Source organism: Canis lupus, chromosome 17 (assembly GCF_003254725.2).
Source record: "Canis lupus dingo isolate Sandy chromosome 17, ASM325472v2, whole genome shotgun sequence".
NCBI classification, from domain to species: domain Eukaryota; kingdom Metazoa; phylum Chordata; class Mammalia; order Carnivora; family Canidae; genus Canis; species Canis lupus.
In genome coordinates, this window is record NC_064259.1 from 19208490 (window position 1) to 19234171 (window position 25682).

General features: G+C 56.9%; 1 protein-coding gene across 1 annotated transcript in view; it reads right to left on the minus strand.

The window, feature by feature from the left end:
- Positions 1-25682, minus strand: part of ADCY3 (adenylate cyclase 3) — a 78916-nt gene that overhangs the window by 7416 nt on the left and 45818 nt on the right. Inside the window, exons 4-14 of the mRNA XM_025454492.3 lie at positions 14475-14605; positions 13832-13943; positions 13539-13666; positions 12316-12474; positions 11506-11683; positions 6581-6709; positions 4629-4771; positions 4338-4499; positions 3172-3259; positions 2268-2384; positions 217-476 (exon numbers count right to left, since the gene is read on the minus strand). Coding sequence (XP_025310277.3) covers positions 217-476; positions 2268-2384; positions 3172-3259; positions 4338-4499; positions 4629-4771; positions 6581-6709; positions 11506-11683; positions 12316-12474; positions 13539-13666; positions 13832-13943; positions 14475-14605 — 1607 coding nt within the window. The remainder of the gene's footprint in view (positions 1-216; positions 477-2267; positions 2385-3171; positions 3260-4337; positions 4500-4628; positions 4772-6580; positions 6710-11505; positions 11684-12315; positions 12475-13538; positions 13667-13831; positions 13944-14474; positions 14606-25682) is intronic.

Consider the following 25682-nt stretch of genomic DNA (forward strand, 5'->3'; position numbering starts at 1 on the left):
AAGATGCTGATGCTAGCCAAACACAGACATAGCCTGGCTCTTCCACTCATCGAGAAGGGAAAGCATTACCCCATGATCACAGCCAACTAGTGGCATATTTGTGAGAAGTCACAAACCCTGATTCCATACAATCCTTTGATGAGCCTAAGGCCCATGACCTTGGAGTAGGGACTTGGGGGGTGGGAAGGAGGAGGCAGTATAGACATTTCATCTTACTCATGTTCCTGGAAACGTTTGCGGTCGTATTCGTCAAAGATGGGGCGCCAGGCATAGATGTTGATGACGGCCACAGCACCCGTGACGAGTAGCATGAGCGTGAGTTTCACCATGTGGCTGACCTGCACCAGCATGATGGTAGCGATGAGGGACAGCACGGCAACATAGTTGTAATACTTGGGGTTCTCTACGCAGCCATCGTCCACCTCCAACCCTGTAGTGCTGTTGTGTGGTCCTGTGTAGTACTGGAGACAGCTAAGCTGGAGGCCGGGACCATGGGGTGGGGAGAACACGGGTTGCAAGAGAACAGCAGACACTGGTCAGAGGCGGCTGGCCTGTGGCTGTGTACACGCAGCTGCCACGTCCCCCAGCAACCTCAGAAACACTGCCAGGACGATTTACCAGGGAACAGTAACAGAAAAGTTAGTAATTCCCACTAAGAGCTTGACCGTATCTCATTTGAGATTCATGAAAATTGTCAAGTATTTTTAGTATTGCCACCTTTATAGAAAACCCAGAGGCTGGACTTGTGCCAACTAGTGCAATCAGCAAGTGGTAAAGCCAGAGTGAGGAGTCGAGTTTTTAGCTTTCAAATACAACGCACTCCTGCGCATATCACACTGTTACTTAAGGAGGGGCCACAGGGCCAACCAGTGAGCCCCCCACTCACAGCCTTGCCGTGATGGCAGCCAGCCTCTGCTCAGACACTTCTGTTTCTGGAACCTGGTCCCACTGCTGGGCAGATGGAAGTCAGTGGAAAGTACATCCATAAACTGAATCAAACCTTTTTGTAACTTCTACCCACCAGTGCTGGTCTGGCTCTAGGGAAGTTCTCAGCATGTGGAAAGTTTTCATGCCTTCCTGGTCTTTTCACCCCTCCACTAGCTACAGGATCTTGAGATGTCCTGCACAGCATCCATACCCTATTAAACAATGGTCCCCAGACCTGGCGCCAGGCTCCAGGGGTGTTCAGAAACACGAGGGGCCTCGGGCTTCTCTTGCCTGTGCTTGGGTACCGTGCAAGCAGGGGCACGTTAGGTTCTGGAGCTCCTAACTTATTCTAGTTGGACTTTGAATCAACTGGCCCTAGGTCTTTTTCACCTGGCCTGCTATCAGAGTAAGTCTCCATGGTGAGGTTTTCTTCCTGTGCTTAAATTGTTAAAGAAAATAAAGCAAATGATAGAACATTTATTTGAAAAAAGTAGGACTTGTAAGAGCACGTATATAGTACTGCCAAAATTGTTGGGAACCATGACAACTGACGAGAACATCAGTTGCAGATCCAAGCTGCCAATGCTCATCAGTAACTAACTGGTGGCTCTGAATCAAGAGATCTGAGCTTCCAACTGCTGGCCCCCCACCACCCCCAGGAAAGCATCTGGTTGCTCCCTTGGGACCTGCAGCTTCTCCATGAATTGAGGAGGGCAGAGAGGATCATTTGTCTGCCCCTAGCCATTTGGGCTCTAGGAAGGTCTGGCAACAGTCAAATAGACGAAGGCCAAACAGGAGAGCTCCTTTAGTGGAACAGGTTTACCTCCCTGGTCCTGCTGGATGCCAGACACTAGCCACACTGTAGGGAGCACTTCAGATACGCAGAATGCTTGCAAGTATTGTGCCCCGTGGGCAGTGACGTACAGAGCTTCTTTACAGCATTGGGATTTAGATCGGGTTAATCCTTGATTCTGTCACTTACTGGCTTTGTGATCTGAAACAAGTGAATTAACCTGAGCCTCAAAGCTGTAGTAGATAAGGACATCAACTTCTTGGAACTGTTCGATTGAGTCAACATCCAGAACAGGACCTGGAGCATGGTGTTGGGCTCTTGGACTCTGGGAGAACGAGGAGCTGGGAGAAGCAGGTCAGTCTCAGGTTTCTGCGGTACAAGACCCCCTCTGTTTGGCCAAGGTGATCTGTTTAGGTAACTAAGTGCCACTCCAACCCCATGTCAAGTGGTAGAGGACTGGTTGTTAAACTGCTCATCCTGGCTAATACAGAAGCCCTTCTCCACTGAGAGCAGGTGTGTTCCTTCAACAAACACAGCAGGAGCTCACCATGTCCACGACGTTGGCCATAACCAGAATGAAGATGGCTAACATGGCCCATGTGTTCCTGGCCCAGCGGGTCCGGTCGATCCAAGTCGAGAAGGCGACGAGCTTCTTAGGAAAGGCCTAGAATGAATGGAATTCCAGGGGCCATGAGTCTTGATAGTCTTTTCCTCCATAAGTATGACTGCTAATAACTCTGGTTGCTCCCCCACCTCCCAGGGACCTAAAAGTCCTTTGCCTACGAATCAACCAAAAACTGGCAAAGCTGAGAAGGTAGAGCAGGAAGCGGGTGCTCTGTTCAGTCCTACGGGAGGTGTCTGTGACAGAGCAGGGCATCAGATACCCGAGCCCTTTCTGCAGATGTGGTAACCTGCCCAGGACGCTGGGGGTGGTGCCAGCCAGCAGCAGTTCACTCTAAGTCCAAGCAGCAAGTCTGTGTCAGGGAACAATTTTCAGGGCCAGTAATCTTTGCCTGGCTGCTCTTGCCTTTCCTGCATCAGTTTACCCTGAGTCCTCCACATTACCTGACAAGCCCCTTGCTAGACTCGTTTCCCTTCAACACTGCTTTTCTCTTGTCGTTCTGATCAAAACTTCTGCATGGCACCCCAGTTCTTATAGCAGAAAATCCCAGTCTCTTTGTCTGGCTTTCCTGGTCCTTCAGAGTCTGGGGCCAACCCCCTTCCAGGTGGGCCTCCATTGCTTTTCTGCACATTTTCCCGTTTGTCTGGGCTCTGGGGTACGCACCCGTGCTTGCTCAGCTGAGTGAATAACATGGAATGAATGGATGGATAAATGCCTGAACTGTCCTAACACAGCCAGTCTATTTGTAAGGAGCTGAGGGGACGCAGAACTCCATCCACACCACTTTCACTTCCAGGGGGCTGTGAGCCAAAACAAAAGCGGCTCTTACCCGGGGAAAGATGGCAGCCAGCGAGCAGATTGTCAGGATCAGAAGTAGAACCTCCCCAACCACAAAGGTCATGTAGTTTGTCATTAGCCTGTAACAAAGAGATGACACTCAGGGAGGGGGGCAGAGGGATGGGTGAGATCAGGGGAGGGGCTAGGAGAGGAAAGAAGGGGGAGGGCAGGCCCTCCACACTTGTACCTGGAACATTCCCACCACCAAGTCAGGCCTCCTGTGAGGGCTCCCTTCTTCACTTGACTTTTATGCCCCCCACTTGCCCCTGTCTGCATTCACATTTTGCTTATCCAGTTTTTGGCCTCTATCTCCCCCTGCTAGAATGTAAGTCCCCTGAGAGCAGGGGTGTCGTGTGCTGGGTTCACTAGATATTCCTCGCCCGTGGCGCCAGGCTTGGAAGTAGCCCGTAAGTATCCGTGCAGCGGCGTGCAGCGAACGAATGAATGCATTTGATCCTTCCCACAATCCTGAGTTAGCAGGGCAGGCATTTATCATCTTCAAGTTGTTAGTCCCATCATCATCTTTGGCTTCTGGAAGCTTAGCAACATGGCCACACAATGAATAGGCGAGGAGCCTGTGACTAAGTCCAAGGCTCTTTCTGGTTCCCCCAGCTGCTGCCAGGACAGGGCTCCAGCCTGCCTCCCCTCTCATGGGGTCCCTGCACAGGAGTGAGCTGCTGACAGGCCTCAGAAGCTGGAGCGAGGACTCCAGAACATCCCCCTTGCCCTGGGGGCCTGCTGCTGTGTGAAATCAGTTTGTACCTAAAGCCTAAAATCCATGTGCTAAGACGAAGCAAGAGAGGGAAGCCAGATCAGCCTTGGTGACTGAGCCATCTTCCATCTCCTTGTCCTACAACCACTCAGGCCCATGCAGCCACGGTCTCTATCCTCCTGGATCCCTCTGTCCCTCAGCTTCCTCAGTCCTGGCTTTGATGCCAGGGCTATTCTGGAACCCTGGGCTAGACAGGAGGAAGGAGGTCCACAAACACCTGGGCCTGAGTTCAGCTGGGCTGTTCCACTGGAGGCAAGGGAGAGACCTAGGTTTGCCTCAGGGTCATGCTCCAGCCCAGGCACCCACATCCCTCACGCCTCTGGCCTAGGAAGCTCCTGGCCTTCACCCTCTCCTGGCCTCTCGGCTCCTGCCATGCCCTCCCTCACCAGGGGTCGATGAGTATCTCGACCAGGGCCGTACAGAGCAGGACAACGCAGGAGCAGCTGAAGGCAGCCCCGCTCTGCTTTTCCTTCTCCACTGAGTAGCGGGTTTCCATCTCAGGGTCCATGAACCGCATGGAGAGGAGGAAGGTGTTTCTCTTCTTCACTCTGCAGTGGAAACACAGATGTCACACCCACACCTGCCTTGGCCCATCAGGAAGGGGCTCCACTCAAGATGGCTAACTTCCTGAGCCCCCAGGTTGGGGCCAATGAGGGGCGTGCAGAGGAGCCACTTACACCTGGGCAGACTCGCGCTCCAGTAGGGCCTCGTTGAGCAGCTGGTTGAGCTCATGCTCATCCTCTGAGGCGTCCACCACCCGGTCGGCCAGGTCCTGCAGGCGCAGCCTCCGACGTGGGTTGGGGAACGAAGGGTTGTCGGCCTGCAAGCCAGGGTGCCAGGTGGGCGCGAGTGGGAGGGGACGACAGGGATCACACTCAGCAGGACTCGGCCCTTGGTTCTAGAAACCACTTTGAGGGAAGTCTTCCCAGTGCTCCCACACGGCTCCATCCTGCTGGAGTCTGGTCCCAAAGTCACAATCCCTCCTAGTTTCCCAGGGTCCCTGACAGAAGCTCTGCTGTGGGACCACCTGCTAATGGCAGCCTGTTGGGAAGCAACCGCTGGCTCCGGGCAGGAGACTGGGAGGGGGAGACCGCTGCTAGGGCAGCACAGTCCTGTCGCATCCTGCTTGGAGGAGGCGGTGCTCCCCAGCCACTGTGCATTGGCATCTCTGGGGAGGTGAACGACCCCCAACCCTGGGGCTTAAGGGAGCTCTTTTTTAAACAAGATTTATTTGACAGAAAAAGAGCACAAGCACGGGGAGCTGCAGGCAGGGGGAGCTGCAGAGGGAGTGGGAGAAGTAGACTCCCTACTGAGCAGGGAGCCAGAAGTGGGGCTCCATCCCAGGACCCCAGGATCATGACCTGAGCCAAAAGCAGACATTTAACAGACTGAGCCACCCAGGTGTCCCCTGAAGGGAGCTGTTAAAGGAGGACACGTCTAGTTCATTTGGGGAAGGAAAGTGTGAGGTGGAAGGTGCTGGGAGAGGAAGGGACGCCCTTGTCACTAGTGGGGTGGTGGGGCTGGGGTACCCACTACCATTTTTATTCCTAGTCACAGGGGAGAAGCATCAGCTCCAAAAATATGAATCCAGCCTGGGATTACACGGCCATCAGCCCCAATACTGACAGTGGCCCCACTGGAGCTGTGTGTACAGGTCCAAGAGCATATCTTGAAGCCAGAACCAAGACAGTGCGGCCTTAAGCGCAGGTATGCCACTGCTTGACAACAGGATCCTGTGTCACTCCTGTTCCCCAGCTCCAACCTTCTCTGTAAAATGACGTGGAAGGTCTGTTCTGGCACCAAGCACAGCACCTCTGGCCCCGAAGCCTATGCTGGAGGGTGCGGCTGATTGTGAGGACAGAGAAACCACAGGCTGCATGAACTATCTGCGCCCCTGTTACTAAGTTACACCGGGTCTATATTTCCCCTTTCTATCAAGAAAATCACGCTAGGGAAAAGCTGCCGAATGTCATGGTGATCCAGAGAAACCCAGTTAACTTTCAGCCCTGTCTCCCCTCTTGTGCTGCAGCACCTGTGATCTAAAAGCGGCAGGGCAGTGCTCCGGCCTTCCCGGCAGTGAGGATGGGGCGCTGCCAGCGAGCTTGCCTCAGCAGGGCGGAGGGCCGGTCTCAGAGCACCTGCCTCCGTCAGTGAATGTACTGGGGCGGCTCTTTAGTAAGGGGCAGGTCCCAGACGCCTCCCAAGATGGACCCTGTCTCCAGGGGGGAGAGCATGTTAACTCCTTTGGAAATCCCCCACCTGTGCCCGAGACTTGTGGAGTTTGGACGTCACCAGCAAGGTGAGCACACCCTGAAGTCTCACTTCCAGAACAGTCCGTCAGAATCTACAGAATTTTCCATGGATGCCCCCCTCGAAGCCAGGAGACTCGGACAGGAAAGCTAGCAAGGTCTCAGGGCTGAGCGCCTCTTTTGCCCTTTCTCACCTTGACCCTAGTAACCACCCAGGAGACATTGGGACCGGGGCAGGAGGTGACGCCCACTGTGTTTCTGCTATGAAGGAGCAGAGCCCAGGCCAGCAGTCAGGTCTCCTACTCCTACACAGGACACTTCCTGCAGCAACCTTCCCCTCTCTGTCCCCTGCTACACCCTGGCCCTCACTCCGCACACACCTGGGCGTCCTGTTCCTCGGGCTCCTCCGATGTGGAGCCGCTGGTGTGGATGCTCCCGTTGGGCTCCTTGGTTTCAATGAGGGCGGGGGAGCTGGGCTTGGAAGAAGCTGGCGCTCCATTTAGCAGGGGCTGTGGCAGAAACAAGCGGCCGTCAGGGACACCAGACACCGCCTGCTGCCCACCTGCCCCAGCAGCCCTGGCTGGTCTACAGTCAGTCCGAAATCTTCCCACTAGAGTTTGGAAGCCTGTAGACCAAGAAATGTCACTACCTGACTCCTCCTCTAAAATAATTCTAAAATGCCCTACTTTTCTGGTATCTATTTCTACTATTCGAATTTTTTCTCAGCAGAGAAAGACCCTATGGCTCCAACTCCTATTTCCAGAACAGCAACTCGACACAGTGACCACAGAGGTCTTCTTTGGTTGTAGCACCTGTCAAATGCCTTCCAAAAGTCTGAATAAATCCCACACGTGCATTTCCCCAGTGATGAGTATTTTTCCCTGATGGAATGAGTCAAACCCTGTAACACGGTGGAAGAGTTGGCTCATTTAACAAGCGCTGAGTCCCCACTTCATGACAGGAACTGTTCAAACCTCTGGGGATGCACACAGAACGTCTTGACTGCATGAGCTCACGTTCTCATGAAGAAAGGTAGACAACAGGAAAACAGTAAAATCAGCACAGCACATGCGAAGGGAATGAGCTCTGGAGAAAGGTGAAGCAGAAAAGGGGTGTGGGGATCTCTGGGAAGCGTGACAGTAAGGAGGAGGTCGGAGAGGTGTCACCTTGAGGATGACATTTCAGTGAAGACCTGACTGAGCGAGCAAATTCTGCAGCTCTCTGGGAATACGCCCCCTCCTCCCTGCCCCCGGGAAGAGGGAGAAGCTGGTGCAAAGGCCTTGCAACAGTCATGGGCCCGGAGCACCTGAGCACCAGCCAGGAGGCCGCCACGCTGGGACAGGGAGTGAAAGCAGAGCAGGGGGGTGAGCACCTGCCTGCACAGGGCCTTCCAGGCCTCCAGGGGACTCTGGCTTTCCCTCCAAGTGAGATAGAGACCAAAACAGGGTTTTGCACAGAATGGTAACAGGACAGCAGCTGGTGCTTCAGCAGGAGTGCTGCCACTGTGGAGAAGGGGCGGTAGGGCAGGGTGACCAGCTGGACACCAGCCATCCAGCCACACAGGCATTGCTGCCAGTGGCAGCCGTGAGAGCGGGCAGGGTGGTGATTAGAGCCCTCCCTCAAGGGAAGGGTCAACAGAACTTGCTTGTGGGCGGTAAACAGGTGTCAAGCCTGTCTTGGGTGTTTGGTCTGAGCTGTTGGAAGAACAAAGTCATCACCGATGGAGATAGGAGGATGCAGGGACATGCAGGGCCTGGGACCTGGGTACCAGAGTGTTCATGCAGTTACACATTACAGGGGCCACTGGGTGAGTGCAGGCAAGCTGGCTGGGCCTGAGGTGGAGATCTGGGATCGTCAGAGGTGGCATTCAAGACTAGGTGAGGCTGGGCAGCCCCAGAGGTTCAGTGGTTTAGTGCTGCCTCCAGCCCAGGGCATGATCCTGGAGTCCCGGGATCGAGTCCCACATCGGGCTCCCTGCATGGAGCCTGCTTCTCCCTCTACGTCTCTGCCTCTCTGTGTCTCTCATGAATAAATAAAATCTTTAAAAAAAAAAAAAAGACTGGGTGAGGCTGACAACAGGGCAGTGCGGGCAGGAAGAGGTCTGGAAGCTTTTCAGCACTCAGAAAGGACTCACTGTGAGGCCTCTCCTCACTCTCCTCCCCATCCTAATTTAATTCAACCATGGGGACAGATTTCTGCAAGTGGAAGTGTGTTCACTCCTGTGACTTCCCAAGAAGCACCTCTCACCACCTTCCTTCCTTCTTCCCACTGTCCCCTCCCACATCACTGTCATCCCCCCATACGGCCCAGGCATTACTGCTTCCGACCCCGTGATAGTCAAGCAGGTAAACATCACCTTATCCACGTCCAAGGTGGAAACTTCCTGAACAGCTGCTGAGCTGGCCACATGAGCTACCCCGGCCCTGAGGAGGTGTTCATAGGAGCTACGGCAGCTAGAGGTCAAGTTCCCTGAGACACAGGGAACAGCAGTGCTGGCGTGTGGCGGATATCTGACAGGTGCCTGGTGACCGCCACATGAGCAAGGGTTCACTGCTCCAATACAGAAAGAGCCCTGACACGGCAGAGAGGGGGACAAAGCCCCAGACAGAGCAGAGCAGTGAGGGGGCGCCACCGGGGGCTGGCAGGAGGGGAGCAGGCAAGGGGTAAAACTTTCAATGTGCAGAAACCTTAACCCAGTCTTTCTACTTCAAGAAACGTAAGTTTTTCAGGCTGGGGCATTAAGAAACTGTTAGAAGTCAACTTGACCAAAATAGCGAAACCCCTAACGGCCATGAAACGGCATTGAAGGAAGAGCTGAAAAGAGAACATGTTTCCACTGCAACCGGCACGGGCTCATTCGCGCGATGGAGCACTCAAGATGACAGTGTCCATGCACCTGACCACATGGCCGGTGCTCTGTCCTGTGCAGGCGGCGCCCTCGGCACAGGCCCCTTCCTACTCGCTCAGAGCTCCGGTGCTAACATTTGAAGTGAGGCAACCACAAACTCAACTTTTCCTCACTTGGAAGTTGAATAATAACTCAAGCAGAACAGCTTCGCAAAAGCCCCCTCTGCCCAGGCTCCTTCTGCCTCAGTTTCCTCATCTGTACCCTCAGAGGGGTGTCGGGGTGCCAAGACAACTCCTGATCCAAATTACACACCATGTAAGGGTTGTTGCAATAAGCAAAATAGGGCAGCCAGGCTCAGCGGTTTGGCGCCTGCCTTCGGCCCAGGATGTGATCCTGGAGACCCAGGATTGAGTCCCATGTCAGGCTGCCGGTGCATGGAGCCTGCTTCTCTCTCTCTGCCTCTCTCTCTTCCTCTCTCTCTCTCTCTCTCACCTGAATAAATAAAATCTTAAAAAAAAAAAAAAAAGAAAGAAGCAAAATAAAATACAGGATTAGAACAAACAAGGATGAGTGTCATCCCAAAGACATACCTGAGTGCTACTTTGTGACTTCAGGATGGTCCCTGATAAAACCAAATTTGTGGGTACTTTTTGAAAGGAACAGCATTTCTCTATTAAAAATTTTATATGCCAGAAATTATAAATTTCTTACTTTACAAAAGTAGCTGATTTCTCATTGCCAGTTACTGCCTTGTAGAACAGCTTGGAAGACACAGTTTTAATTTGTTCTAGTGAATATATTAAAGCTCTGCATGTAGCACTCTTAAAAATACAAAAGACTTGTTAATTTTGTGACAAGGTCAAGTCTTATTTCATGGGGCTCTACTTTCTACCCTGACACTTCCTAATTTTCCAAAAGTTTCCAACTTTTCTGAGTTCTTTGGAGCATTCCATTGTAGCTTAGACTTAACATGTGGCACAAAATACCTTGAGCTGTCCTTTGCTTTAAACATTTTTTAAAATTTTTATTTATTTATGATAGTCACACAGAGAGAGGGGGGGGGGGCAGAGACACAGGCAGAGGGAGAAGCAGGCTCCATGCACCGGGAGCCCGATGTGGGGTTCGATCCCGGGTCTCCAGGATCGTGCCCTGGGCCAAAGGCAGGCGCTAAACCGCTGCGCCACCCAGGGATCCCTGTCCTTTGCTTTAACACTGGCACCTGGGGGCATTTTAAATCACTCAAGAGTGAGGTTGTGTCCTATCTACCTGTGCGTCCCTTGCAGCGCTGGGTTTGTGTGAGCTGCACACCGGAGCGACCCACACACATTTGGGGTGCACTGTGGCTGGCTGGCTGGGGGCATGGGCACTGCTCTGGCACCTACTAGATCTGCAATTTGTGCAAACTTCTGGGCCTCAGTTTCTTTCTCTGCACAGTGGGTATCACAATAGCCCCCTTCTTGCAGGGTTGTCTTAAGGATTAAGTGAAATAAGGGACGCACAGAAGCACTCCCTAAACAGTGATTTCAATTAGGGCTAATGGATGAATCTTAGATTCGTGTTTGATTCACTGGTCATCGCATACTCTTGGGGGAAGGGAGAAGGCATATAGTTTTTTTTTTTTTTTTTAAGGCATATAGTTCTATTTATTTTTTATTTTTATTTTTAAAGGTTTTATTTATTCATGAGAGATACAGAGAGAGGGAGCAGCAGAGACACAGGCTGAGGGAGAAGCAGGCTCCATGCAGGGAGCCCGACGTGGGACTCGATCCCGGGTCTCCAGGATCACACCCTGGGGCGAAGGCAGCACTAAACTGTGGAGCCCCCCCTTCACCCCCGGGCTGCCCCATAGTTTTCTTTGAAAACTCATCAGGGGTCAGGTGTTCAGCCATAGCCCCTGAAGCCTCAGCAGACCAGCCGAAGCTCTGCCCTAGCCACCAACTAGGCGAAGCCCCGGCTGCGGGGCGGTCTCGGTCTCTGAGCACCGAGCTCCTTGGTTGTTAAATTCTCGTGACCGGTGGGGTCTCTAAGGGCAAAGCCAGTAGGAGCCGAGCCCTGTCCAGCCTCAGCAGAGACGAGACGGGCTCAGTTCCGCAGCGGCCACTGGCGGCGGTGGCGGCCGGCGAGGGCTCGGGTCAGCCGGGAGGCGGGGCGGCCGCACAGAGGCCAGGCCAGGGCCGGACAGCAGGGCGGCCTCACTGCTTCCGTCCCCTTCTTTCTTGTCTCCGGCCCAGGGAACCTTCCCGCCCTCGGCCTTGGGTGGCCTCCTCCGTGACCAGGCCAACCCCGCTGCCTGTTCCCAGCATCCTCGGCGGCTCTGGGTGCTGCCCCTGGGCCCCCCGCCTCCCCCGCGCGCCGCTGTCCCCAGGGCCGCTGACACCCGGGGGCCTCCCCTCTGGCCTGGGAGGTGCAGCAGGGAGCCCCGCGTTCCTCCCCAGCCCGCCTCAGCCTGGGACTCACCGGGCCGGCGGGGCCGCGGCGGGCCGCTGTCTTCTTCACCTCGGGCCTGGACGCGATGATGAGGTAGGTCTCGATGCCCTTCTCGTCCAGGTACTCACAGCGGCTGCCCCCGTCGCCCGGCTCCACGTCGAACTCGCCCTTCAGGCAGTCCATGGTACTCTGGGAGATGTGCACCCGCCTGGACGGCAGAGGCCCGGGCCCGTCAGGCCGAGGACCCGGGGGGGGGCGCACGCGGCCCCCAGAGCCGGGGCGCTGAGGCAGGACCGTCCTCAGGCGCCGCCAGCACGGAGGGAGGCGAGGAAGTCGGGGGGCGCCCTAACTCCGTGGTCAGGTCCTACGGCTGCTTGCTGCGTACCTTGCAGCTTCCTAGTGGCAATACCTGCCGTCGGGCGTGGGGGGCTATAAAGCCGTTTCTGGGGAGTCACCACAGAGGGAGAGAAGGGCGACTGCCCTCGAGGGCTGCTCCCCGAGCCGGCCGGGGAATGTGCGGCCCTGTCCCCAGCCCGCCCGCCCCTGGGAGAGCGCCGGCCGGCTGTGCGGGTGCCTGGTGGCCCTGGGGAGCCCCGGCGTGCCCAAGCAGCGACGACTGGCGGCATCTGCAGCCCCCCAAGTGGACGAAGGGGCGGGAGCGCACACGGCTGCGGAGGCCCAGGCAGGAGAGGCTGCGCACTCGGCCTAGGAGGCGGGCACCCCGAGGGGGAAGCTGCTCCGCTGCTCCGGGGGTCTCCCACCCACGCCGCAGCCCTGAGGGGTGGGCGGCCCCTTCCCTTCGCCCCCGCCCCTCCCTGCTGGGAAGGAACGCTCGCTCACCCGGGGATGCCACCGGCCTCCATCTTGTTGGCCACGGTGACGTCGGTAGACCACACGTCGTACTGCCAGCGCTTCTGGCCCAGGACGCCCCCCAGCACGGTGCCCGTGTGCACCCCCACGCGCATGTCCACTCCGGTCTTTGTCTTCTCTCGCACATACCTTCCAGGGACACATGGAGAGGGGGGCTCAGCCACGGCCAGAGCAAGGTGGCCAGCCCTCCACGCCCTGTGGAAGGAATTCTGCACAGGCTGTCCTCCCCTCCAGGCTGAGGGGACTATCGGGCGCCCCACAGCTTTCTGCCTGCACTTGAACTGGGTAACCTGTGTAAGGGTCCAACAGGCTAGACTGTACCGAAACTCCACATCATAGGCTCATACGACAGTGCGGGCAGGAACCGACAGGGTGCCCAGCGTCCACCTGTGCCGGGCACCGTGCCAGGGCTCATGTGCAGCGGAGAAAGGTGCCCCGTGGTGAGGGAAGTGGAGGCCAGTGATCCTGAACTCTCTCCCCACTCCCCTTCCAGTGCAGCATTTGTTTCTAGGCCAATGTCAGAGGAGCTCCAATCCAGAAGACGGTAACAATGCAAAACCGCTCTCTGGTGGCAAGGTATCCCCTACCTGCACCCCACCCCCCCGCACTGGTGGTGGTGCAGGGAGAAGCCTCAGCAAGGAGCCCCCTTCCCTCCCGAGGCCTGATCCAGCCAGGGCCTGTCTGGTAGGGCCTCCAAGCCACTTGTGGTGTGACAGTGACAGGGAGCGGCTTGGAGGCACGAGGGGGACAAGTGCAGTGTCCTCACAGCTCGCAGCACTAGAGGCGGAAGCCCTGGCTGGGAGCCCAGCACAGAGGCCAGGGTTCCAGTCCCACACCGCCACACACGGACTTCTTGCCCGGGGACGGACCTGGAGGCCCCCAGTGAGAAAACACCGAGAAAAGGGATGGGATGGACAACCTGGTGGGACCATCCAAATGAGTGGGGAGGTGGTGGTGACACACTTTACCATGACTGCCACTTCTCCAGAAACCCACAGTGGATGGGGGCTGGGCCCCTCGGAGGCTGTGGAGGGCTTGTAGCCCCTCAGCCATGAGGAAGGTGAGCCACGTCCCCACTGCCCAGAACTGGGGACTGAGCCGCCTCCTGGTAACACTCACATGATGTGGGGGCCTGGGGTGCGCTGGGTCCCTGTGACAGACCACTGCCCCTCCCCCCAGAGGCCCCCACTCACGAGATGGCCTCCACCATGGCGAGCCCCATGAGGATGGAGCAGACGGCGTGGTCCTCCCGGTAGTCGGGCAGGCCGCAGATGCAGTAGTAACAGTCCCCTAGGATCTTAATCCGCAGCTGGTGGTATTTCTGAAAGAACAGGGTGTGGGGTGTGACTGAGTTCCTCCTGGGCATGGGGGACAGGTGGACAGCAGAGCGCTCGGGGTCGGAGGCAACCGTGGGAGCCAGGGAGGGCCAGGCCCAAGCCACGAGGGGGGACCCCCACCAGAAGTCGAGTGAGGCCCCCGTACTCACGGCCGCCAGCTTGTCGAAGCGGGCAAAGAGCTCGTTGAGCAGCTTCACGAGCTCCTGGGCACTGCAGGCAGAAGACAGCTGGGTGAAGCCCACGATGTCCGCGAAGAGGATGCTGCGAGGAGGGAGGGCGCCGCCGTGAGGCTCCACACAGTGTGCCGGGCTCCCCCCACCCAGCTCCTGCTCCCGACCATAGGCAGCCGGGATCACCCCCGAGTGGGGCCTTGCTCAAGCCCCAAAGCTGCGAGACCCCGACACTTCCAGGTTCTGATGTTCAGCTTACCCTGTGGGCCCCTCCTCTATGGGGCCTCCTCCCCCCATGCTGCCCACTCCTGGCCCCAGGATGAACCCGCCCCTCCTGGAAGGAGCACGGCTGTTAGCCCCAGTGCTGGCCCTGAGTGGGGACAGATGTCACCTCCACACTGAGTGAGGTCTGTATGACGATGAGGCCAGACCACACCGCCTAGATGTCTCAGTCCCCACACCCGTCTGCAGGACTGCTCCCACAGGGGCTGAGGCTCACATTGTGGGGACGGCCTGGCTTCTAGTCCTGGGTGAAGACTCTTGAACCCCACAGCGCATGGCCAACCCCACAGAGTCTGGCCCCCATCCCGCTCTCAGAGTATGGGCCTGCATGCTGGCGCACCTGACGTTCTCGTGGCGGTACATGTACATGGTGTTGAACTGCTGCTGGTCCTTCTGGCTCTCGTCCTTCTTCATGTCCTTCAGCATCTCATCAGCCACATGCTTGGGCAGGATGGAAAGCATAAGGTTCTCCTGAAGGAGGAAGAGAGGGTTGGCATGGAGGCAGGGGCTGGCCTGGACCCTTCCACGGGCAGGTTTGGACACCTCCGGCAACAGACGTGCGCCAGGGCCGGCTGACCCTCTGGGGGCCTTCCAGCCTTCCAGCGCAGACCACACGCTGGAAAGTAGCCAGAGGCCCAGGGCAGCAGCTTCCTGTGCCGAGCAGGCTCGGGGCTGCACCTGAGCATCTTTAGGGCCCTGACGGGAGTCAGAAACCATGGGAAACCCACACCTCTGCACCTCAAGAGCATCCTCAAGGGCCACAGGAAGGCGACAGTTCCCGAGTGGGCCTGTTCTCGTCTAGCCCCCGCGCTGGGAGCCCAAGGGCAAGACTCTGCGTCACCCGCCCCGCATCACACAGAGCAATCACTCAGGAATTCTCACTCAACATGACTGAAGAAGACCTTCTGCCCACCAGATAGCATGCTGGGTACCAATGCTACCCAGCAAGTGAGTCTCTGCTCTCAGAGGGCTGAGGGTCTCATGGGGGGGGACAGGTGAATGTGCCCACTGCAGCGCTACTGCAGTGGTAAGTGCCAAGACAAGTGAGGGAGAGCAGGGCAGGGGAGGAAGAAGGAAGGAAGGGTGCCAGAACCAGCAGGTGTGTTGGGGGCAATCAGGAGGACTTCCTGGAAATGAGGTCTGAAGCGTGAGATGCTGAGGACATCCTGTCCTACACAAGGCACAGAGAGATCTACGTCCCCAGGTTCAGGGACCTGCAGGTTTTCCAGGGGAGGCAGGAATGGGGAACCACAGCCTAGGAGGTGGGTTTGGACAGCAGCAGTGGGGGGGTGGGAGGTGGCACACTGCCACCTGTGGCCGAATCTGGCTGCTGCCTGAGTGCTCGATTGAGGTCTCAGCTGGCCTCCAGCCACGCTCGCTTGTCTCCATGCCATCTACGGCGGTCTTCTTGCTGCAACAGCAGAGCTGAGTTGTGACAGAGAACATATGGCCTGCAAAACTGGAAGGGCTCTCCTGGTCCTTTCCAGAAAACGCCAGCTGACCCCTGGTTCTGCACCACGATGGGCCTCATGTGCCAGGCAAGGAAAGGGCCTCTCCTTCTCGAAAGCTGCAGAGAGGGACCAGGGCAGAGGGGTGTGACACTGGCAGAGTGGGGCAGGGTGACCAGTTACAGTCATCTGGGCAGAGTGAGTGGGACAGGTCCCTGGCTGGGGCCTCTGGGTGCAAGGTGCCGGTCTCTGGATTAAGGAACAGAGAAGCACAGAGAAGCAAGGGGAGACAGGGCTGGTCTGGGCCGCGCTGCAGGCAGACGCTGAGCTGGCCTGCAGGCTGAGGCTGCGGCACGGGTCAGGCTGAGCAGCAGGGGACCGGGCAGGAGACAGCCCCGGGAGGAGGTGCCAGGAGGGGAAGCCAGGCTGAGAAGCCCAGGCAGGGCACCCTGCCCTGTGCCCCGAGAGGGGAGGCCAGTGATGACGGGACTGGTGGAGAGAAAGCTGAGGTCGCAGGTCAAGCTGAGGTTTGCAGGATGGAAGCCAGAAAACGTCAAGGGGGACAGGAAATGTGGCTGGGGTGAGGCTGACCTGAGGCCTGGGCAGCGAGGCAGCAAGACCTGAGGTCGGCCTGGGAGAAGTCGGGGAGGCGGCGCAAGTGGTGGTACAGGAGGGGACAGAGAGGCTGGATCTGACCCCTCTGGTAACGTGGTTCTGAGTGCCCAGGCCATGGGGTGCAGAGGTCAGCCGACGGACAGGGAAGAGTAAGACGGGAGGTTGCACAGGAGGTCCAGGAGTCTAGGCTGCCAGCTGCGGAGACACCTGGGAGCAGGGGTGGCCAGAAAGCCAAGAGCTGCCGCCTGCGTCCTCAGTGCCTGAGGCCTGACCAGGGGTTCCTGGACCACGGGGAAACCGAGGCTGCGGGCCCAGGCCTTAGCAGGGACGCCAGCCTGGTGGGTACAGGAGTAGGAGACCTCGCCTCCCACCGAGGCCTGGGCAGGGGGAGGGCCTTGTTCTCTGCTGTATTCCGTGAGCCCTGGGGCAGAGGATCCAGCTCTGTCTTAAGCGCACCTGCTCTGGGGCAGGAGAACCAGGTGTGGAGGTTCTGTTCCTCTTCTCAGGGTGGGGCAGCCAAGAGGCCCCCAGAGTCTGGGGCCCCCCGTAAGGCAGAGGCCTGGCACCCACCTCCTCCGGAGAAGACGGCTGTGCTGTAGGGGCAGCCCATCACCCCGCTCCCAGGCCAGTCTGCAGATCAGGGCCCCCGCCTGCTCAGCCATCGTACAGCAGGAAGGTCCTCGCACTCATCCCTCCTGCTCGTGGCAAGTGACAGGAATGACGAGGAGCGTGCCCCTCGGCTCCGCGTGCCCAGCTCTAGCCTGAAGCACTCAGCGATCGCTCTTATTCTCCCATTTCCCCAGCTCGCTCTCTTGCTGCTAAAAGCCTCGCAAGTGGCACCACCGCAGGGGAGTGAGAAGCCAAGATAACGCAGCGTGTCCTGCCGTTCCTGAGCCCAGGAAGTAGCACCGGATCTCCCGGCCCCACAGCCGGGCACAGCCAGGGCGGGGCTCCAGGACCCGGGGGCTCCGTGCACCCATCCCTCTGCCCAGTGTGGTGAGGGGGCTTCTGGAACCGAGCTAAACCCAAGCACCGTGGAGCACGCACTCAGCTTGGGAAGGACAGGGGCCACTAGGAGGATTCTCAAGACAAGCTGGAGACCCGGGGCCCGGCCAGCAACTGGGGCAGCCCAGGGGGAGAGCTGCTGGAGTCCTGGGGGTCCCAGCCCACCCCCAAGTTCCAGGCCCTGGTCTGGCGACCCCCAGGCTGGCAGGGATAGGACGGTGCAGTGGCAAAGCCACCGCAGGCTGGCTCTGGGCCCCACAGCCTAGCTCAGATCCCTGTCCTGCCACTGACTCACTGCACGATACAGGCTACTGCTAAATGCCCCGTGCCCTGGTTTCCTTGTTGGTAAAGCAGCACGAAGTGACCCCTTCCCGTCCGACATGGGGGACAGCGCCTGCACATGGCAAGGGCTCGATATACTGCAGCTGTTGTCACCTGAGAAGTGTTACTTGGGAGTGTGGTGACAGCAGGTGCCTCAGGAAGATGAGGCCTAGACTTCCTCTGGGCTTCCGAGTCGCCCACAGATTTATAGCTTAAGCATCCCAGTGGGGCGTCCAGGGGGAGCAGAAAGTCCTTGAGGTCACTTGGCCAGGCCTAAGGACTCTATCTGGTCCAGGCACAACGATGAAGGGGATATAAAGACGTGTCTGCCTTTCTCTCCTGCTCTCCCTCCATCCCCTCCCTGCCTTGCCACGTGTGCACGCAGGTGCTCCTAAGGGTAGGAAGAGGTAGATGTGCGAGGAGCTGGGGGAGGGCCGGCCGGCCGGCCTGGGGAGGAGGGCACTCAGGTGTGCGAGGGAGGGGTCACGGGACACCAAGGATCAGGAAAGTCACGATGCTGTGCTGGGCTCCCGGCCAACCAGCCAGTGCAGCCCCAACAAGCAGCACCCACGCGGTCAGGCCTTTCCTGCGCTCTCAGACCCCGCCTCTAAACCCTGCTCCTCCAGAGGAGCCTGTGGGGGCTCCCTGGGAACCAATCCAGTCCTGCGAGGTGTTCCTGGCCCCTGACCACAGTCCCGATTTCCCTGAAAGCACAGCCAGGCCCCTTGAGGGGCACAGGGCCACCCAGAGCAGCTAAGGCATGTGGCTTAGTCTCCCCAGAATAGAGGCAGAACCCGCTCTTCCTAAAATAGCAACTACTGTATGTTTCAGAAGTCATAAGAATGTTCCAAGCCTCTGACCCATTAATGTCTCTCCTGGGACTTCTTCCAACAGAAAGATCCAAGGGAAGTAAAAAAGACATATGTGCAAGAACTTCAATGTAACGTCGCTTATACTTGTGGAAAAGACCAGGCAGCCCAAATGCCCAGCAAGAGGCTCCTTCAACGGGGGCACATCCTTCGGATGAATCTCAAAAATGATCACGGTGACAAGAGCGGTGATAAGAAAATGGCCAAAGAGAAAAAGACACAACCCCGTATCCTGAGGAGATGCAGACCCACGGGTGCCCCTGAATCAAGGCAGAAGAGTATGCACGCAGGACAACAGGGTAATCTAACCTGGTAAATAAATGGAAGCCAGAGAAAACTTGAAATGTTTTTCAAAACTGCTGTATGGTTATACTACTTACTGTTTCAAAAACACGTTTTAAACTGGAAATAAACAGACAACTTCCTGTTGCCGCCAGCTGTGACCCTGACCCCAGCTTGAGTGTAATGAGCAGATTTCTTAGAAAGGGAAGGACCCTGCGAGTCCACTGGGCCGACTCCGGACTCCCATGTCTGCCTGGATGTGAGCTGAGGAAGGAGACTGATGGTCTCGGGTTCGGAGCCAGGAGGGGACCCCCACCCCCCAGCCCAAGGCGGGGTGGTAGAGGTTCTCACCGAGAGCTAAGTGACAGGACGATCACCCTGGGCTGGTTCCTTTCTGTCGTTCGCAAATAACTGCCACTCGACCAGGCAAGTGGACACTAGCGACCGGTATCAAAACGGTCCCTCTTCCTTGCTAAAGCTTCTTCATCCGTCCTATATTTTCATATTCGTGTAATACTGCCTCTATTTGGCAGGTGACCAAACCAGGGTGTGGAGGAATTAAGCGGTTTATCCCAGGTTCCTCAGAGTTAGTGATGGATCCAGAACTAGAACCCAGGGCTCTTGGGCCAAAAGAACGGGTGGAATTTTCTTGTTCGCCAGGGGATGTGCTTTTCACACACTAATTCTCTCATCCACGTTGGATGCTATTGTGCTGCAAATGTAAAGGGAGAGGAAGTGCCCAAATCTTCTCTAGTAAGGACCTGACACAGCTGCTCTAGAAACCCCCATGAGGACTCTCCCAGTGGGGGAGCCCACTGGAACATTCTGTGAGCCCCAGTGCTTGTAGACTTGTGTGGGGCCACCTGGCTACTCCTGAGGTGGGTCCTCCTTACAGAAGGGGACCCGGCTGAGACCTCTGGGTGCCTCAGCATGGTGGCCCAGCAATGACCAGACCACCCTGGGGCCTCAGGGAGGGCAGGTGGGGCCAGTGGCAGCTGTGGAAGTTCCTTCTGATGGGTCAGTAGAGGAGACGAGACTCCTGGCTCTCCACGACGGACCCTGGGCAGGCCACAGTGACGTCCCTCAGCCTCAGGACCCCCTCCTCGCAGGCAGAGGGGAAGAGAAAGGGGTCCACCCCACCTAAGTGACGGCAGTGGACCTTGAATGTAACCAACAGGGCTCGGAGATGCCGAGTCACCCCAGAGCTGTGACAGACGCCAGCTGTGGCAGCCTCAGAAGGCCTCCCTCCCCCGTGGCACGTGCACAGCATGATGCCAACCCAACCGAGTGCAAGGGGCCCAAGTATGGTTAATATGGGAAACTTGGCATCATTCCACACTGCTACCAGGAGAGGACTCTACGGTGAGTCCCTGGCCGTCTGGGCTCGGGGAGGTACCTGGTGAGTTGAGCCCATCCCTCAGGACCTAGGGCCCCACAGCCCAGTCGGGCCTTCTGAGCGGCAGCCTCCGCATCACCTGAGGCTGGTTCCTCACGAGGCCCAGATACCCTCAGGCAACTCGTGACCACTCTAGGAGCGTTCCAGAACGATTTCCCTGAGGAAACAGTTCACCTAGGTCCTCATTAGGGAGTGACCGCAAGGGGCAGGTGCCTGAGGCCAGGCATCAACGGTGGGCCGAGGGGCTGGGAACCCACCCAGAGAAGAGTGGGCGCTGCGGTGACAGAGCAGCCTTCAAGCCCAAGGCTGTGTAGAAAAGGCATGGCGCTCACCCTGGAGGTTCTCACGAGAGGAAGCTAATGAGGGAAGGCTTTGGGGAACAGACTGCTGCTTCTAGGGCACGAAGAATGTTCTGAGAGTCAAAGCAGTTCAAACAAAGAATGTGCTGCCCTGAGAGCTAGCGAGCTCCCGTCCCGGACCCTGGGTGGGAAGCCTACGCATGCCACTCAGCAGGAGGGAGTCACCCACAGGATGGAAGACTGGCCCAGGGCCCTGCAACCTGGGTCCACACAGACCGAGAATGTGGGTAAGCTGCCTCGCGTGGTCTCTCGGCCCTGCAGAGCTTTGATGGCTATCCTAAAAATACACACACACACACAGTCAAGGCCTTGACCTCTCTGGAAAAAGAGCCAAATGAGGCAAAAGAAAGAACAAGCCTTGAAAAGGTCCAGTAGGCTTTCTGGGTAGAGCGAAGAAGTGACCCAAATCCCAGGGGGAAGCACTGGAGGCCCGCTCTGGGGGATGTGCAGATGGGGGGGCAGGGGGCTGGCTGGGGTGCAGCGTGTGTCCTGGGCCCCGGGCAGGGGTCTGTAAGCACTGCTGCACTGCTCGGGTGGGCCGTGAGCCCCTGACCGGGGCGGTCCGTCAGCATGGCCTCCGCCAGGCTCTGGGAAGGAGACACCGAGCCCGCTTCTCAGCGGTGACTCACGCCAGGCCTCGCCTTGGTGCTGGCCCAAGTCTGAGGCAGAGGCGGAGGCCCGCGTGGTTCCCAGCAGCCCTGATGAGGCAGTCAGGAGTTAATTACAGCAAGGTGGCCAGCAGGGATTTGATACATGAGCTTGGCTGCTGAGAAGCTACGTTTCTGCAACATCCTTGCCAAGGGGCAGGAGGAGGCAGAGAGACTTAAAATGCAGAGTGAAATCAGCAGAGTTCAGGTAGCTGGCGGGCGGGGCGCGCATCTGCCCACGTGGATCCTATGTGTGTACTATGTGCGCGCGCGCACACACACACATCACCTACAAGCCATCACAGGGTGTGAGCAGATGCACAGCTGTCCGCAAATATATCTGCTCTGAGCCCGATTTCACCAGATTCTTGGAGTTTCCCAAGCCACTTAAAAGCCAAAAATGGTCAATGGATCCCAACAGGTACCTGTCCTGGCCCAACCAGCTGAGCAGAAGAGGCAGCAGAAGGATGGAAATGAGGAGCAGGAGGACCTGGGCCGCCAGCCCTGGGAGGTCAGCACCCACACAGCTCACCTCTCCTCGACGAGAGGGTGAAGGGCCACAACATGTGGAACCTGGAAACCCCCGTGCTGCCATGTGCATGGGCCAGGCAGCCACCGTCTAGACTAGGGACCCACACGGGCGGCTGTTGCATCCAAAGACACGGTAACCACCTCACCCAAAGAACAGTCACTGGTTATCTCTGCAAGTCTCCAGGAGCTCAGATGGCCAGGGTACTCAGGTCACCTGGGGGTGACTGGTCTCACGGGGCAGGAGTGTTTTGCCATCTTCAGCAAAGGGCTGTGGGAATTCATAGGGAGCTCAAGGACCAGTGTCTCTTGAAACAAGACCTTCCAATGTGAAGACAGGCTCTGAACCAGCATCCCCAGAGTCTCACAAGTTGTCGGTTCCAAGGAGGAAGCAGGGCCACACTTAATCTCAGCCTTGGGGGCAGGGTCAGGGGGAGCCAGACTAGCAGGTCACCACCAGGCCATATCATCTGCAACAGTGCACAAATCACCCAGACCCTGGGTCAGCCCAGAACTCTGACCCTGCTGGAGGAGAGGAGGGACACTAAGCCTGGGACTCTAGTGACTTGCCTGGACTCCTATATGGTCTCCAGTGACAGGGGCTACTGTGTGGGCCAAGGTGACTGCAATCTCAGGAGACGTTTGGGCCCTTTGGGCCCAAAGACAGCTGCGTGCGTGGTATCTGCAGCCCTCCCCTAGTGTGGTTGGCACAGAGCAGATACTCCTCGGAGGTTTGGTGAGATAATGAGCTGTCAACCAGGAGCTGTGGCCCCAGAGGCAAGCCATCACCCTCTAGAACAGCACTGTTAGAACTTCCTGCAATCAAACCAATGTTTTGTAGCCCGTGCTATCCTACATGGTAGCCACTGGCCACTTGTTGCTACTGAGCAGATGTGGCTAGCGCAACAGAGGCACAGGTTTTTTATTTTTACATTTTAGCTAATTTAAATGTTAATAGCCACATATGACTAATGGCTCCCACATCAGCCCATACAGCTCTAGAACACTGTAGCAAGTAAGTGAGGTTTCTGTGCCAAATCTAGTAACAGAGAGCCTCTGCCTTGAGGAGGAGGCTGAGGCCACATCTGTGATCAGTGGGGCAAGACCTGCAGTGGCTGCGGTGGAAGCACAACCACGGGCGGAAAGCAACAGCTCAACCCACCCCAGGTGTGAAGGTTCCAGCGGGTTTACAGATTAGCCTTCCACCTGTGAGGGTTGCTGGTGGTTTGGTTTCGCTCACTTTGCCTCCTCCCTGCGGAGCAGTAAGTCTGGCCAATGTTTTCCTGAAGGTAGCTCCCACCTGCCTTCACTCTCCAGGCCTTGGCGCGGGCACTGCGGGAGGAATCGGTCAGCCACGCTTCCCTCACCACCTCCACACTCAGCCCTCGCTAACCCACCTCCGCCCTTCCACGCGGATCAGGACTCCATTCCCCCCAGCATGCACTGGCCGGTGCCCAGCCCTCTTCTTGAAAAGCCCACCCGAGAATACACCCCCCCCCATCTTGCTAACTCCAGCTCCCAGCACGCTTCTCTGGGCCGCCGCCGCCTTCCCGGGCCCTGGGATGCGGACTCTGCAGCGCTCTACTTTGTGCTCACAGACTGCTTTCTTGCTGCAGGTTCAAGAGAGCCCCAGAACTGCAGCATCCCAGCCTGGCCGCAGCCAGATCCTGTGGTTCTCCTGCCCCGTGTTCCTTTTGCCGACTTGGGCCTGTCGCATCGTGTTCCCAACCATGCAGGCCTAGACACAGAGGGGCTGGCTGACCAGAGGCAGTCACTGCAGAAACGGACATTTGTAGAGGGAGCTGCTCCTCCTTTTGTGCTTCTTCTGGATGGCTTCTGGAAGGCCCTGAGAGCCTCTGGGGCAGTGCTCAGCCCAGCACCTGGTAGCAAAATCACCTCCCACTACCTTTGAGTACAAGTGATAAGTGTTCCCCACGTGCCCTTTGGCTGCCAACTTTCTCTGGGCTTGAGGCACTGTCCTACTAGGCCCACCATCCTCACCCCTGGAGGGCCCATCAGGGGCCTGCTGGCCGCACGAGTAGCACACAGGATAAGATGTGTCTCATCAGCTATCTTCCTGGACGTCTGTAAGACTGACTCTCCACCCACCACCAAACACCTGTGCCTCTCACCATCCTCCTCCTTCCAATTGCCTCCCAGCCAAAATCCTGACGGCCACCATGGACTCCCCACTCTCCCACCTCCCGTGCCACTCAGCAGTGAATCCTGTTGGCTCTGCCTTCAAAAAACATCCAGAATCCTTCTCCTTATCACCTCCATCCCAGTCTGAGCCACTATCCTCTCTCCCTAAAATTACTGCACTGCTTCTTATTGGTCTCCCCACTTCCACTACTATCCCTTTCCACCAGCAGGCAGACTAATTCATTTAAAACCTATAACCCATGACGCGTGGGTGGCTCAGTGGTTGAGCATCTGCCTTCCGCTCAGGGCATAGTCCCAGGTCTGGGGATCAAGTCCCAGGTCTGGGGATGGAGTCCCCACATCGGGCTCCCTGTGGGGAGTCTGCTTCTCCCTCTATGTCTCTGCCTCTCTCTCTCTCATGAATAGATAAAATCTTTAAAACCTACAACCCTCCAATGCCTCCCATCTCCCTCAGGGGAAAAGCCGTGGTCCTTACAAAGCCCTTAAGACTGGACCCCCACCACCTCCCTGCCTCACCTCCTACCTCTCTTCCCCATCACTTCTACTCCACCTGCACCCTCTGCCATAATGTCATGTGAACATACCTCAGAGCCTTTGCACTTACTGCTACCTCTCCCTAATCACTGCATGGCTCACACTCTGACTTCTGGTCTCTGCTCAAAGCTCACTTTATCAGAAAGCCTTCTCTGGCCACATGATATTAAATGGCAGCCTTCCTTCACCCCAAGCAATTCCTACACTCCTCCTGCTTTGCACACCACCTTCCTACCTGATAATAGCATATGCTCATTTATTTAATATCTGTCTCCCCCACTGGAATCTGTTCTGCTTACAACTGTATCCCTAGTGCCAAGAACACTGCCCACAGTATTTGTGGGGGGAAAAATGCTCTCTTTTAGACCTTTTAACAATCTCATTCCATTCCCATTTTCACATAGGAACAGGCTCAGGGGCAGCCTGGGTGGCTCAGTGGTTTAGCGCCACCTTCAGCCCAGGGTGTGGTCCTGGAGACCGGGGATCGAGTCCCGTGTCAGGCTCCCTGCATGGAGCCTGCTTCTCCCTCTGCCTGTGTCTGTGCCCCTCTCTCTCTCTCTCCCCCGCCCCATGTTTCTCATGAATAAATAAAATCTTTAAAAAAAAAAAAAAAAAAGGAACAGGCTCAGAGGGCATAAGTGACTGGCTCAAGGGCATATGGCAAGTAAGCAGGCTGGTGAGGATGTGAATGCAAGTCTTACTCTCGAGCCCTGTGTTGTTATATCTTTCTATTTTCTAAGGCAGTCAAATACTCACTTTTATACAGAACGTCCACATTTTTAAGTATTAGAAATTTCTCAAACTCTGCACAGGTCAAACAAAGCAGATACCCACAGGCCACATGTGGTCCAGAGATGACACACCTGAAACTCCTAAGACACAGAACAGAACAGAAGCCCTTGCCAGGAGGGAGTGCGTACCAACCCTCCGCTGGGTTTGCTGTGATGATTCAATGAGATAATCCAGGAAAAACACAGCCCAGGGCTTGACACAAAGTAACTCCAATAAACTAGCCCCTAACTAAACAAAGAGGTCGGTCCTCTAGCCAGAAAAAGGCAGGGATGCACCACAATCCTGGCCAAACCGGTCACAGACAGCAGACCCTAAAACCAGGGATAAATGTGCTGCGGGAGGATGTGGCAAGGGCTCCGACCCTCCAGGGCCAGCAGGGCCCCGGCTCGGAAGCCACAGAGCCAGACACAGCGCTGTCTGCAGGCCCGTCACCGCCACCGGCGCCAGGGGCTGCCTGACACAGCACACGTCCTCCCGCGGCCACGAGCCCGCCAAGGCTTTGGAACCACCTGTCCTCCTCTGTGGGCTCGTCACCTGCATTATCTACAACGTGGGTTTGTTGTGCTGAACCCTGAAGCGTCAGGATGGA